Source organism: Pituophis catenifer, unplaced genomic scaffold, assembly GCF_029215685.1.
Source record: "Pituophis catenifer annectens isolate HBS135680 unplaced genomic scaffold, rPitCat1.0.hap2 SCAF_1, whole genome shotgun sequence".
Taxonomy (NCBI): domain Eukaryota; kingdom Metazoa; phylum Chordata; class Lepidosauria; order Squamata; family Colubridae; genus Pituophis; species Pituophis catenifer.
Genome location: NW_027256881.1, coordinates 47,018,482 through 47,034,212, shown reverse-complemented (window position 1 = coordinate 47,034,212; position 15,731 = coordinate 47,018,482). Strand labels below are relative to the sequence as shown.

Sequence of the window (15,731 nt, the reverse complement as noted above, 5' to 3'; positions counted from 1 at the left end):
GTAAACTACTTCTGGTAATTTAGATTGATTTGATTCAAACTATGAAGTTCCTTGTATATATCAGGGACAAGGAATGGTTTTTTAATGTTAGTTAACTAACATTTAGGATCTTAAACTATGTTCCATAATGATTTCAGATCCTACTTAATAACTGATTTTAAACCATAGGATGTCTGACATAAGGATGTCAGATATATTGGGGAGCACATCAGAATAAAAATATCAAAAGTAACATTCAAGAAGAAAAGCAAATATGGGAACCTATTCTTGGATCAATAAACTATGTTTTGTTTTTTAGCTAGAAGTATTACATATGAAAAGACCCACTGGACTTTTTCTTTAACATAATGTGTGCTTTAGTGTATCTTGCTGGCTTCAGCAAAGCTTTTGCACCAAGAAAACTACTATTCTGCATATTGAGAAACCCTGTGTGTTTCTGTCACTAAACAAAGGCCTGTGCCCTCATTTTTTTAAAAAAAAAATCAGCAGGTTTTAAGGCTTTTTACTGTCAACCCTTTTCATCATTTTTGTCTCTCAAGCAATATTTATAAATGAGGCATCATTGCAATGACTAGGTCAGCTTTTTTATTATCATAATGTATATGGGGTAAACTTTCACTCTCCAAAGCCAAAATACAATTTATGTTTTGTTTTTCTTTAAAAAGCAATTTCAAGAAAGGGAGGAAAAAAAGGAGGATCTTAAAGAAAGCTATCTGCTAAACTGTAAAACTGCCACCATGGTCGGTTAGGATTGAATCTGATTCAATTTCCTGGGGGAGACAAGAGGTAATGATAAATACCAGTCCAGATAACAATAAATTCTTACTGCATCTATACAAAAGACACAGAAAACAACAAACACATAGTGCCATAACATGTAGGTAATTCTACTAGACACTACCACTTTCCCAAAGTGTGAAAAGGAAAAAAAGAGACCTCTGAACAAAGCATAAAAACATTCAGGGAACATTTTCTTCTTTTTTGAATTAGACAGATTGTTGCAATTCATTTCAGCTAGATCCACACCACTCTTATTCCTGCTTTTCATTGAAAAATCAACATTGTTTTTGTCATTTTGAGATGAAATTCCATTTTGGACTTCAATCAGCATTCTTGTCCAGTAAATACCAACAATCATATCCAACAAGAAGTAAACATATTCTGTCCTTGCTGAAAATGGCAGCCTTAAAATAAGCTCCTCCCATCAACAGCAAAGAACTTGTGTTTGGATATTAGGATGTTTTGGGCTTGCCAGCCCATGTGTCATCAACTGCTGGTGGGGATCTCAGTAAGCAATCATGGTCTCAGTATGCAATTAGATTACTATCATAGAAAGTATGGAAATATTAGCAATTTTCAATAGCAGCTCTGCATTCGGCATGTTGAGTTTAGCTTTATTGAAAGATGCCAAAAGTAGGACTCAGTGGCTCTTCGTTGCAAAAAAAGTATCTTGAAAATATCAGGACAACTCTGAAGAGCTCCATTTTTAATACATTATGCACTGCTCTCGTGTTTTGTTTGGCGCAAACTTTTGCTGTAGAACAGAAAGTATTTAATTACTTCTATTCATTGGTTATGAATTATGTAAATCTGAGGAATGAATAAAGTGACTAGCGTTTATTTTCCTAGCCAATGGGACAGAAATACAAATTCTGCACAATGTTTAGGTGCAATCCAGTTCTCATGAAGCGTGCTCAAAACTTAGAAAGTTAGTTAGCACAGTTAAACACAGTTAAAAACTGTATGCACAGTTTTCTTCTCCAGAGTTGTGCTTTCAGTATATATTGTGCCTAGTTTATTCCTTTAAACAATATTTTCTATAAAAATGTTTCTATTCCATTTCTAATATATTGAAAGTACTCTTGCACTCTGAGATGATGTCATTTTTGCCATAGTAATTTGAGAATAAAGCAAACATACCTTACAATGCTTTTCAGATGAAAAAGTAGTTAAAACATGTTTCAGGTAAAAATATGAAATATCAAATATATACATCACGTAAAGATTTCAGAGAAGAAGGGGAAGAATACATTTGTATCAAATGCTATTTAGAAGATGGCCCAGACCCAACTATTCAATGTGATGAAGTAAAAAGGTACAATTCAGTCAAAATAAAACATTCATCAATCATCATAGTCATCCTATAAACATATGGTTAGAAATAACTTCTGGACTTAGTCCCCAAAATGCATGTGCATGGGATTGCCCCTTTTGGATTCCACAGATTTCAATAGGAAACATTTTCTCATGACCAACAAAATAATTTAAAATGCTCCAATATGACCAAAGACCATACAGCAGCAACTTTTCTTTTTTTACTCTATGAAGAGTGAAATGCTATTGTGTTAAGGAGCTGAGCATATTACAGAATTGTATTAGCCAAACTACAAATTATCTTGTCTTCATTTGCTTTACACAGTATTGCCTTGCTTGAAGAAGAGAAAGGGAAACATAGCTAGATAAATATAGCTGAGGCAAACATCAAAAAATGAGGGCATTCCAACTCTGGAATTTTGGGTTCAGCCAATTCCATCTCCAGTCTACTTTATTTTGTATCCAGTCCCTCTAACATGTGATGAGCCCAACATAGAACAGAATAGAGCATAATTTCAACTATGTGGTACCTTCTGAGAGAACTTGCCACTACTGTTGTTTTCCCAAACTTCCAAACAACAGAAATTGTAGGTAGATAACTCTCCCCAAAACATGACAATAGGACTCAAGAAGCTTGAACACATGCTTATAATAGAATAAAAGATGTCAAAATATGGTCATACATTGTTCTCATAAAAGGAAAGTCATAAAGCTTAGAAGAGATGATGTCTTTTGCTCTCAGTTGAGAAAGGAAAAGAGGATTTATATATCTTGTACAGTGTTACACAAAAAGTGCACTTCCTTCATTAAGCAGTTGAACTAAAAATTTAGAAACCTTAGCTGTGAAAATTCCCCATAGGGTTAAGAGCTTTTAATACAAACAAAGGGCCATCACCTTCTGTAGGATTTTACCATAACATCTGGGGAAAAATCAACCAGGTAATGAGCCATATATAGTAAGATAGATGATAGATAGATAGATAGATAGATAGATAGATAGATAGATAGATAGATAGATGCATGGATCGGTAGATAGGTGATAGATAGAAGATAGATAGATAGATAGATAGATAGATAGATAGATAGATAGATAGGTTTGTACACACTTCAAATCATTCTTCTTTTCAAGGGATAAGAAAAGGGACCGGAAGGGGAAGAAAATGCCCCAATACTGTTTTTTCCCAAAATGTTAAAAGTCACAGGCAAAAGTAAAACAAAAGCTGGAGTTAAAATAATTATACACGTATTACTGACCTAAACTTATAATAAATCACAAGGGATTCTGATCTGATTTCATATATGAAACACATACACACACATTCACACATAGCTTGGGCATAAAAAAGGGAGAGTCTGCTACTTTTTTAATACATTCATAAATAGCGGTTGAAAATCTCTACTCATGAAGAAGCTCTTGGAGGCAGTTTGGGGATTTGAAAATCTCAGGAACTTCACTGTCCAGCTTACAGATGACCTTGTATATGGCCTTCTTCCAGGAAGGATCAACATCTTTGCCTGCGATAATGGCATTGAAAAACTCTCGTAATGTGATCTGAGCCACTTCCAGGAATCTCTCTGGAACCTGCTGATACAAGGAGACAATGGCATTAATAAAAGTTTTCAGTTTCAAGTCTCTGGATCTTCAAAGGAAACTGAGCTAAGTCCTTGCTTTCAAAAGGGAGCTTACATAGCACCTGCATTTTCTAAATGTAGCAGGACTCTATTCTCTTAGGCAAGGCTGTTATATATAGTACAATAACTCTTAAAACATGTGTTAGCTAGCTTTGTAAAGATGAACTGCAGAATGTTAGTATTAGAATATGAACATCTGGGTTTAGAGGGTGCTGTTTTTATAAGATATAATTAACAAAGGAGGGAATGAGGGGAAAAGGTGATTGCCTTGAGGTCTGCAGAATATAATGCTCATATATGAATTCGTTATTTTTCTCTAAGAGCATTAAGCATGTGCTGAAAGCAACTTCTGGCCTTTTTTTCTGTGTGTTCCTGTGATACCAGCTAATGCTAAAAATCAGCAAAAGAAGAGAGTAACTATGCATTGTTTCTGAGATAATCCAATAAAGCTCTCAACACCTTGATTCAGAAGTTATCCAATTTCTGGTGATTCCATAAATGGTCCCTCTCCAGACATAAAGCCTTATTAAAATGAGTTTATACAGCACAGGTCTCTGTACATGTGATGGCCATAGACCAGGAATAAATAAGATACAGCCATTTAAAATATGCTCATTCACAACTTCCAGCAGCCCCAATTGGCATGGACAATATATGATGTTTTGAAAATAAGTGATTAAGAATGTTTTGTTTTCATAACATTTCATGACTATCCCTTTGGAGAAAAGAAACTTGTTCCAAGAAGACAAGCAACCTTGAATCATTCATTATCTTATTGCTACCTTTCTATTTTAAAAACCATGTAGTGAGTGTAGATTGATGGCTGCATCAGTAATTCTCAATTCTGTGAGTAATCAATGGCAGTATAACTCCAAAAGCAAATATCTTTCAGCTGCTTAGGCTGAGTAGTTTCTAAACCCATTTTTCAACAACATCTTTTACTTTAAATAGGGGAACAAATTTAACTTCTGGCATTTTCATGAAAAGTACCTGGCTAGCAGAAGATTGTCTGAGATTCTGGAAAGCTTTTGTCAGAAAAGAAGGACAATATTGATGAGACAGATTAACCCACATAAAATATTTGATATGTTTGCTCAAAGTGCGGACTTGAATTTAGCACAAGCATAGGTACTACCTGAGGCAGCTGATCAGTCAATACTAAAAAAAAAAAAAAAAAAAAAAAAAAAAAACCAACCCAACCCAAAAAAACCCAAAACAATATAGAAGAGGGCAATAACCTCAAAAGTAGTAGCCATAAAGTGTATAATTGATATATTTTTATTAAAGAAAGGAAAAAGAATCAATTAAAATATAAGCCCAAGAAACAATTCTGTGTGTAGGATTTCTTCATACATTCCTGTAAATGGGGTAATTTTTTAAGGCCAAAAACACAGCTGGAAGGGAAACAAATCCTGAAATAATACAAAGAAAAAAAAAGTGAGGTAGGAGTCAAATAAAAGTCTACTCCTTTGTTAAAACATTTTTTAAAATAATACAGTGCCAGAAGTTTTCTTTTATTTATAGGGATCAAGTAGCTTTCCAGAAAGGTCCATGAAAAAATTGATCTCCACCCCCCCACCCGCCACACACACATTGTCTGCAATTCCACATTGGCTAATGAATCCTTATGCCCTATTGTTGCAAAGCTGTTGGCCCAAATGTTTTGCATCCTACATGGAAAGCGTGAAAATTTAGCTTCTACTGTACACAATGCACTGAAGCTTTCTTCAGTGCATTACCACTGTAGCAGATCAAACATAAGCACTTCACAAATAAGATTTTGCCATCAGGCAGACATGTGATCAGCAGCTACTGAAGTCCACAGAGGTTGCTTGAATACACTCAAAGATGGAATTTGTACCCAAACACCAGCCACATTTTGCAAAAATAAATTGATCTACAATGCAAAAGAAATACTAAGTGAAAACAGTTAGAAAGGGGATGGAGACAAGACATAATTTGTTGTCACTGGGAAAAAAAACCCTTTTAAGCAGTCAACACATTTGTTTTATTTTAATTATATAAATACCAAATCTAATGATATATGATGCTTCTAATTGCTAGAATTACAGAAATTCTTTCCTAAATGTTGACAACACATGTTACCATTAAATATTGCACACAATAGTGCATCTGAAAGCTTAGGGAAGGTGCATTTGCTAAATTTTGTTTTTATATATCTCTTCCTTTGGAACTGTGACATAGGTAAGGAGGAGGGCAGACAAATGTCAAGAGTTGTTTTATGGGTGCTATTAAAAAGGCAAGAGAATTTCCTATAAAATATGAAGCTGCCTTTTGTTTTTGTTTATCTAGACTAGGACCATCTACTATCTGGAGTTGTCAAGACTGTGGTTTAATGCAGTAATGGTTTTATTTTTGATTTTCTTCAAATGCCACTTTGGCAGAAGAAAGTAATTATTCAGAAGCATAAGTAGAACCCTTGGAAAATATGGTAAAAAATGGAATTATAAAGGAAAAAAACATGAAAGAATAACTGAGTGAATTCTCTATATCTCTAGCTGTAGGCCTTTAAATGAATTGCTGGAAAACCAGGGTCAAGCAGGTGTAATGGAAACAAATTTGCCAGGCCATCAGTGCAATTTTTATACTAAGGAATAGAAGAGAGGCCAACTTTCCACAGTTTGATGTTTCTCCAAACATTTTGGACTATAGTTCTGAATATTCCAGTTACCAGGGAAATAGAGATTATCCCCAACAGTTGTCTATGGAAGTGCAGTCCTCCCAAACTCTGTTTTTGCTGGCAGAAGGTTGCAGGAGACCGTTGCAGCCGAAAACGGAGCTCAGGAGCCTGTTTTGCTGGCAGAGCACTCAGGCCACCACAGGGCCCCCCGACACAAGTGACATTGAGCTGGCGATGCCCATCCTGGTCCCCGGAGGTCAAATACAACCCTGATGCAGCCCTCAATGAAATCGAGTTTGACACCCTGCTCTAAGAGAAAGATCTTAGAAAGTTTCCTAAAGGAATATTTCAAATTTGTGATAGCACCACAGCATAGCCATGGTATGTTATCTGGAAAAGAATGGTCCACAACTAGAAAATTCAGAATTGTATGTATCTTTGTACAGATGGATACTTTCATGAGAATGAAAGAGAAAGTCCTGGGATTAGAAGAAAAAGAGAGCAATATTTTATAATAATATAGTTACAGATAACTGGTAAAGTTAAAGAGAAAAAGGTAAAGCAATCTTGAATTCTTCGAAGTAAGTTCAACCTTCATAAATAATATGCTGAAGAGATTCACTGAAAAGCCTTTTGGGCTTGGCATGTCAAAAATTCAGAAAATGCTTAACCTGACTCTGATGGTGTGTTCCATCTCTCCCTCACTGAACAAAAGTGAAAAAACTATCTCTCACCACTCCATCTAAGCCACCTTGAACAGCAATACTTGGTGGAAGCAACTGAAACCTGGGCCTCAATTTCAGCCTTACTGCCACTGCTATCACTCAAAATATTGCCTCACATTCCCCCTGCACATTAGTCTCAGAAAATGATATAATTGTCCTGTGGCCCAGTTCTCCTCAGGATCTGCTGTGCCGCTTATCTTTAGGTGGTATTCTCTTTCTTTTGACAGGACCCTGAGGGCTATCCAAGGCTGCTCTGCACAAGGCCTTTAGTTTTGTAGTAGCTTCAGAGAATGATCTTCCATGGTCTGAAAACTGTGTGAAAGCATGTTCCATGGTCTGAAAACCATGTGAAAGCATATTCTTGTGCGATTTTCAGATGCTCTGGAGCAGCTTTAAGACTTGTGGACTTCAACTCCCAGAATTCTCCAGCCAACTGGAGAATTCTGGGAGTTGAAATCCACAAGTCTTAAAGCTGCCAACTTTGAAAACCTGTGCTCTGGAGGTTGCACATGAGTACACACCATTTTCACCCAGTGGCCACAGCCTCCAAAAATTGCAGAAGAATAGGCATTCTTTTGAAAATAGTGGTTGGCAGATGTTGAACACTGCCATGTCATCCAAATCATCATGCCATGACACCTGACATGTGTGTCATAATTTGCCATCACTGACCTATACTGAATGCTTTTTGGTAGCTCATGTGTAGCCAAAATAAGTGACCACATGTAATGTTGCCTTTGGGGGAGTTACAAAAGTTTCCTGTTCCAAGCTTTTATTATTATTATTATTAAAACCCCAAAAAGCTTGTTCCTGTTAGGGAGCCTGACTTATTCCTTTCTATTGCATATGAAGACCCAGATTGTTGGGGGCAATATGCTGACTCTGTAAACTGCTGTAATCAATGTGAAGTGGTTTATAAGTCTAAGTGCTATTGCTATATTAGCCAGATTTAGTTTGTAAACTTCACACCATTGCCCTGTTTTTTTCTTCATACTGTACAATCTTTCTGAAGTTTATTTTCTTTCTTTTGTTTGCTTGTTGTCAAAGGCATTTAAAACCTCTGAAGAACCCTTTTCTTTCACCACAAACCATAGGATTGGATGGCATGGAAAGATTGCTAAGTCAGGAGACGTAATGAATGTTGCCCTTCTTTTACAAATTTAGCACTGTTCAATGCTTAATCTAGCAGACTGCCTCCCCTTCCCATTTATAAGGTGCACGTCATAATTTCTTAAGAGAATGCACATTCTGAGGCAAAGCATCTAATTGTTTAAATGGATGAGTGATTAGAGAGTTAGATGATCTTTTTTTTTTCCTAGTGAGCAAATAACCAGTCAGCTGTGCTAATTGTGTGTGTCTGGGGGCAGCTTTTCCCTGATCCTAAGTAAGAATGACCTACTAAGTACATCTTTACACCTATTAGATTGAACATCTCTCCAACAGAAACATCTGCAGAAACAATGCCTCAGTGACAAATAAGAGCCCCGTCCAGATTTCTTTTTATAGACTCAACAACAATCCCTACTATGAACCCAGAACATTTTCCTAGCATCAGGTGGCTGCAGTCAATCAAATAATAATACTTGACATTCATTGGGAAGAAAGACAATGCTGAGAGGAGGAATGAGGTGGTGGACTTCAGACACACAATCTTCTCTCAGAAATCTTCTCCTTGTAAATTGGAATAGCCTGGAAAAAATGGATTCATGTGCAGACATGGAAGAGAAACAGAAGTGCATGTGAAAGTATTATTAGAATGATTTCCTGGGGGGGGGGAACACGTCATAGTAAAACAAAGAAAGAACAACTTTTTTGGTGTCCGCTGATAAATATGGTGTTTGCTCCTATGGCTCCCATAGCAGTCACAGATTTAGCAACTCCTTCAAGGCTCCTTTAATATATCAATCTTCCTGTCAGGAAGGAGGATAGAGATTGGTGGGAAAATCTTGATTCACTTGGTCTTGACTTCAGAAAGTAATCATAATATTGCTTGCCACATTTTATGAACAAACTCAGGCATGGTTTTGACAGAAATGCAGACTAATAATGGAAAAACTGTTGCTTCATGCGCATAAGCAAACATCCTTGTATACAATCAGGCTTGGTATCCAGCTAAGATAATATATACAATCTGATTGTCTATGAATCATGCATAAATGATTCAGAAATAAACTTTGATTACAAACTCATTAGCTGATGTTAGAAATGTTGCAAGCAAATAAAGGTCTCCCTGACGTAATTATTTTTTGTATAGCATTACAGAATGCTCTAATATTATGTCATAAAGTTCCCAAACACAACCTATCATAATGCACAACAATTGAAATAAAGTAAATAAACTGAAAATCATGAAAACTCGTAAAATTAATAAAATTGGCTTTATGAACATCATAAGATACTTTATTTATCAAATTTAGAGATTCCCTATCTCATTCTCAGACAGTGTCTGGGCAGTCTACTACTATACTACTATTAGTGTAGTTATGACAACAGTAGCAGTATTGTATTTATTCAACATGGACTTTTAAAACCAAAGTCCAGAAAATTTTAAGGAAGGAAGGAAGGAAGGAAGGAAGGAAGGAAGGAAGGAAGGAAGGGAGGTAGGTTATTTTTCAGATGAGATATAATGCAGTTATAGTACTTTTAAACACATTCAGAAGTTTCTCCAGTGAATATGTTGCTTAATATAGAGAACTGAAATCAAATAACTTTTCAAAATTATTAATTGGGACTATTGCAGATTTGCAGAGAAAATTTTACTGTGACCAATTTAGCATGAAAATCCTAGCGTTCCATCAACAGGACTTAACTTTGTTAACCAGTAGGCCTTTAGGCTTCATTATTTTATCAGAAATAATGGCCACTTAACTTGACGGAACTTCAATTTGAGTAGATGCATATAGGATTATGCTGCTAAACCTTAATCTGCGAGCAAAAAAGGTGTTTGTCTACTAGATAGAATTGTACTGATGCCAGAACTTCAAATGGGATGCTTTACTGGCAGTCCTTCACTCCCCACTTTTGTCCCTGTCTTTTCTTGGGAGGTTTATTTCTTTATTTTTATTTTTGCCCGAGCAGCAAAGACTTTCCCTCCCCTTTCCTCCCCCCCCCAGCCCCCCTCCCTTCTCCTCCCAGTTGCTTTACCTTCAAGGATGATTTGTTTTATTAAACTGACTGTCCCCAGCCTCTGCAGTACATAATAAAAGCCTGACATAGCAGCCTGCCTGCCTTCTGTGTCCTGCAGATACTCATCATAAGTGTCAGGACATACCAAGGTTAGCGGTCACTGGAAGTGTGCTGGCTGGCTGCAGCTTTTGCCAAACACACTTGGCAGCTGAATGAATGTCAGAGAGAATAGAAGGAGAGTTACAAAGGTTAGCGAGAAGGCAGCCTTGCCTCCACGTTTTTCTCCTTCCTTCTTACATCTTCCACCTTCTCCCCTTTTGGAGACCCTGGCCCATTTTTGAAAGAAATATCTGTTTGAAGGGAAAAAATTATCTATCAGTCCCTTAAAACTTTTTGACCAAAGCTTTTCTTTTCCCTGCCTGAAGTGTGTGTGTGTGTGTGTGTGAGAGAGAGAGAGAGAGAGAGAGAGAGAGGCAGAACTGATGTTCTTGCTATTTTTAGACACCCATGTGTCTTACCTAATTCTATTGTTCTTTATTAGTGGCAGAAATTGATTTCATTACTTTAAGGTGAAAAAAGAAGCAACCTGCTCTGTTTAAAGGATGTTTTTTTTTTTTTTTTTGCCTTGCTCATTTTTAACAGGCAGGCTGGTTTTAAAGTGCGCTCTCTCTTTCTCTCCCCCCTGAATGCAATCACTTATGAGTTACCTTTGTAGAATCTCAACCGAAAGGGATGGGAATAGTGAAGAAAACGTCCTTGCACCGCTCCTCTTAATCCCAGAGGCGCGTGTGCAAAAGAGGCAGCACCTGAGATGTCCCCCTATGCCAGGTTTACCTCTAGACTGAATCACCTTAAAGTCAGAGGAGAGGGAAAGTAAGGGCGAAAGGAAGATCCCCTTTATGTCAAAATAGATCTCCCTGGGAATTGCACTTTGGTTTTGTTTGTGTTTCTTTACTATAAAAGGGCAATAAAATGCTGAGTGTAAGAAGACAATGTCAAGGAGAAAAGGGTATTGGTATTTTGGATACTCTTGACTGCTCGCCTTGGAGAGAGAGTTATTCTTGTCACAAACCCTTTTGTCTGCATCTGCTGACTGCTTGCCTGTAGCCAGCAGCATACTTTAACTGTTTTGTCACCTCCTAACATCACACGCATCAGCTGTTGTGCTTTTGTTACGGGTATTGTCAAACTAATCCACTGTGGCTGTTCTAGTGTGCAGTAAATAAAACAGAAACTGCTTCTCAGACAATTCTGCATGAATATTTCAGATGGCTTTTACAACTCTGATTCACAAAATAAAAAAGCACACACAACTAGGCTCAGATGCCTTAAAGCTAATTGTATGTGGCCAGTTCAATTGTTCTAGAGGAGAAGATAAAGAGCTCTTTTCTATCTACTTTTTAGCCTAGCCGGTTGGATTCAAAGAGGGGAAAAAGTCAGGAAGAACGACAGCTCAGGATAACATTTTACTACATGTACGTCCCTTCAGAAACCACATGAGTTTCATGAATATAATGGGGTTAAAAAAAAGATAGAGAAGTATTATCTTAGTACGTAAACCAAGGGGTAGAATTTCTCAATATTAAATATGAGTGCAATGGAGAATAGTTTTAGAAGTGGATTTTAAAATAGTCAGAATGAAGTGCAATTAGGATGAAGTATTTAAAACACATTTTGTACACATAAAATGTATTTGTTTAGAAATAATGCTGCCAGGTGCCATGCTGGATCTGCAAGAATACATAAAGAGATAAGCCTGCCCCACAACTATGGAAATCCTTTCCCATGGTAACAGATCTAAGCCTGAAGATCTTTTGGAAGAGACCTTGGAGAGTTATTGCCAGGAGTCCTCCAAAAACAAGAGCAGTTTTTCTAAAGGGCAAAAGCAGAAAAGACATGTTTGCAGCATCTATCATTATTATTAATATTAGCAACTTGATATAATAGTTTCCAAAACATTTCACAAATATAATAGCGTTTATTACCATATACGTTTTTTGTGAGTAATGGTTCTGTTCATCATATGTACGGAATATTGAATATGTGTATAAGAAGGATGTAGAATTTTATCTACAAAAACACATGCAATCATGCATTTGTTAGTCCTTTAGGTGCCACAGGATACTCTGTTGTGTTTGTTGCTGCTGTTCTGCAAAATAATTATAACCGATATTCCATTTATCTGTACTACAGCTGGGAAAATGAAATGGAGAAAGAATGGATTACTTAGGCTGCCATACAGTTTATAACAGAGGAAATGTTTAAAATGTAAACCTTCAGATTCACAATCCAGTCTTTTAGCCATTATACTAACGGAAGCATTATGCACCCCTTCTTCTCTAGAGAGAGTTATTAAACCATTTCTGAACATGATCACAGTTCCTTAACATGATCACAGGGCAAGAAACAAAAATTGAAGTCTGAATGCCGAAAAGAATAGAGGAAAAGAGAAACAGTGACAAACAGGCGAAGTACTTAACCGAGCATTCATTCACCCTTATGTGCACATGATTCTTCTAAACAAACTCTCCTATCCCTTGCTGTTTGTTAAGTAAATATTGATTAAGGAGAGATCTATCTCCTGACACCAGTGACACAAGCTGGGGGACTTGCACTACAGATAAAGTGGACTTAAAACAGATAAACTTGACAGTTTCAGTAACTCCTCATATCATCTCTTAGGTAAAGGGGCAAGATGAAATGGGACCTGTTTTTTTTTCCTTACCAAGGATATCAGACATGGTTATACTTTGTCTGTAAATATCTTCTATTAAATAAATAAACAACTGAAGTTAAAAACAAAAACAAAAAGTGTTTTCTTGGCATATAAATTCCCAGAGAAACAACACAGCAGAATATCCCAACAGTCTTGAGTAACAACCTGCCAAGTCGAAATGTCCTGATTTAAATTGATTTGGACTGTAGAATTAAGTCATCCTAAAATCAAGCTTTCTGGTTTAACCAGTTTGTGGACTGATTAAATGTACAAGTTATATGTTTTTGTTGTTTTTGTTATTTTTCTTTCTAAATAGTGAAGTGATGATTTAGTCCATCATAGAGAAAAACTATGGATGGTCTTTCCTGAATGGATGTGCAGCCACCATAAAATCTGAATGACAGAAAGGCATGACTTAAAATGCTTGAACTTCAATTATGTGAAAATTTCTTCATTACGCAACAGAGCTCTCTGACTTTCAAAAGGCTATATGCCAATGCATTCTTATTTAAAAGAAACTCCTATTTACAGGAATTTCATGGAACTCTTCTGGGTTTTTCCAAATTAGAGCAAATTTCTCATTCACATTGCAGAGAAGAATTTTCTTGAAGAAGTTATTCTAAAAGGACTATTAATATGTGTCAAGCTTTGCAGCCATCAATCTAGCAAATTATAAAAAATGAAACTTGCCAAAAGAACAGTATGAAATTGTTCAAGAAGTATACAACGTCAAAAGGGAATTCCATCCAGTATCTGCCATGTAAGAAAATGAGATGATTAAATTCAGACCTCTGTTTTCATAATAAATGAATCAGATCCCCTTTTTTCCCTTTTAAATTCATCACTGCTTTCTCAAAATTCAGTCAAATTCCTACTTGTACACAGTAACCCTTTAGCTATTTTTATTGGCTATGTTCATTCACCGTCCTTTAACAGTGTCTTGCTAACATATATCCTGAACCATCATAATTCTTTTGAGGCATAATTCTTTTGAGGTTCTGTATAGAAGATAATGGAAAAATGCAACTCAGTCCATAAACTGAATTCTGAGTTCGTTTTTGCATAACAAATCTTGTAATTTAAGAGAATTTATCACTGATCTAGATGGAAGAGAAAGCCATAGATAGCAGTTTCAGCTGAGCAACAGAGTTCCTGCTGTGCATGCAGAACCCTGCAGCTCCAAACCTTGGCATTTGTGGTGTAAAAAGTCATATAGCAGGTCAGATGCCTGGAGACCTATTGCCAGCTAGATTGAACAGTGCTAGGCAAGAAGAATATGGTTAGATCATTTCATTATTCCTGGCCTTTTATTAAACTAGGAATCAGTAACATTTTCAGACTCCAGGCACTGGAAAAAAATATATAATGATGAAATTTATGAAACCTTGTGAAATTTTAGTTCCCCTTAATTCACAAATTCATAGGTATTTATTTAGCATTCTTAAGTGAGACTGGGAAATCATTTATTTCAAAGGAATTAATTGAAATTTGTTTTAATTGAATTTGGAGTGGTCATGAGCGCAATATTTCTGACCCAGAAAATCTAAACTTCAGTTTTCATCAGCCTGGTATAAACCAGGTTTTAAATTCTATAATCCCCAGCTAACAATACACTGAGAAGTTATGAAGCTTGGGGATGCTACATTTTCCCACAGTAGATTTGAACAAAGATGTTCTTGGTATGGATTTGATGGACCTGAATATGGATACGTGATATATCCCTCCATCTAACATTACCTTGCAACATTGCTGCAAATATAAAATAGGGAAAACTTCATTTAAGACACTCATGCAATTTACACCACCTAGTTTAGTTGCTTTATCATCCTAACCTTCATTGATCCATTCATTACTACTTAAGGAAACATTAAAAAATTGGTTATTCAAAATGAAGTCTATTTCTTAAAAGACTTTTCTTTTTTCTTAAAAAGTAAAATTCTTCTATTTTAAAAGGGTATGGAGCATGATTACTGAGAATTGGAGAAATATTTATTTACCTATATAAGCACAACTGGAAAAGAAGTAGAGACAGAATGGAACCTAAACAGAGATTTGATGACCTTTATTTTGACACTCTCTCAGGAAGACAATTCAATTACTTTTGGCTAAATTAATATGATCATTAAAGAACTTATGAGCTATATTAATTTCAATGAGACAGTTTAAATAATATCAAGTTTCCTGTAATATATTGTCCTATATGTGAGCAATAATGGGGAGAACAGCTACAATTAAGAAACTACTGTATATCTAGAGTTTCCTAAACCGTCCTTTCACAGCCACTTTGGTTTTCTTTTTCTGCAATGTAAATTGTAATACATTCTCCTTATTGAAATAGGGCAACCAGGAATGTTCACCAGAAAATGAATCAAAGGAGAAATTGACAGGATCACATTACTTCAGCAGTTTGAGTGCTTCCAATATGAAAATATCAAAGGGAAAAAGATCCAAAACGATCTTATTTGAAGGGAGTATATATGCTGACTTGGAGGTTTTTTTAGTCCAAGCCCTTGACCAGGCAAGAATTCTCAGACCATCCCAGATAAATCACAATCCAAACTTTGTTTGAAAACCTTCAATGGTGTATATTGGGAAGAACCCAACCTGGCATGGAAGGATCAAGCGTGGAGATAGCCTGGAGTCACTATGCAATTGCAAAAGAGTTAGGGCTGACTCTTCCTAAGTTTTCCTTGGAGCCTTATATAATTGTTCCAAGGAGTAGGCTGCCATACTGTGGAAACTCCTGTATTATAAAATAGAACATAATAGTTTGATCTCTGTGCATGTGAGTCTTGCT

General features: G+C 36.2%; 1 protein-coding gene across 1 annotated transcript in view; it reads right to left on the bottom strand.

Annotated features, from left to right (window-relative positions):
• Positions 1 to 2,386: 2,386 nt before the first annotated feature.
• The window catches only part of PROX1 (prospero homeobox 1), a 64,808-nt gene continuing 51,463 nt past the window's right edge, over positions 2,387 to 15,731 (bottom strand). Inside the window, exon 5 of the mRNA XM_070948943.1 lies at positions 2,387 to 3,676. Within this exon, the coding sequence (XP_070805044.1) occupies positions 3,491 to 3,676 (186 nt within the window). The 3' untranslated portion in view covers positions 2,387 to 3,490. The remainder of the gene's footprint in view (positions 3,677 to 15,731) is intronic.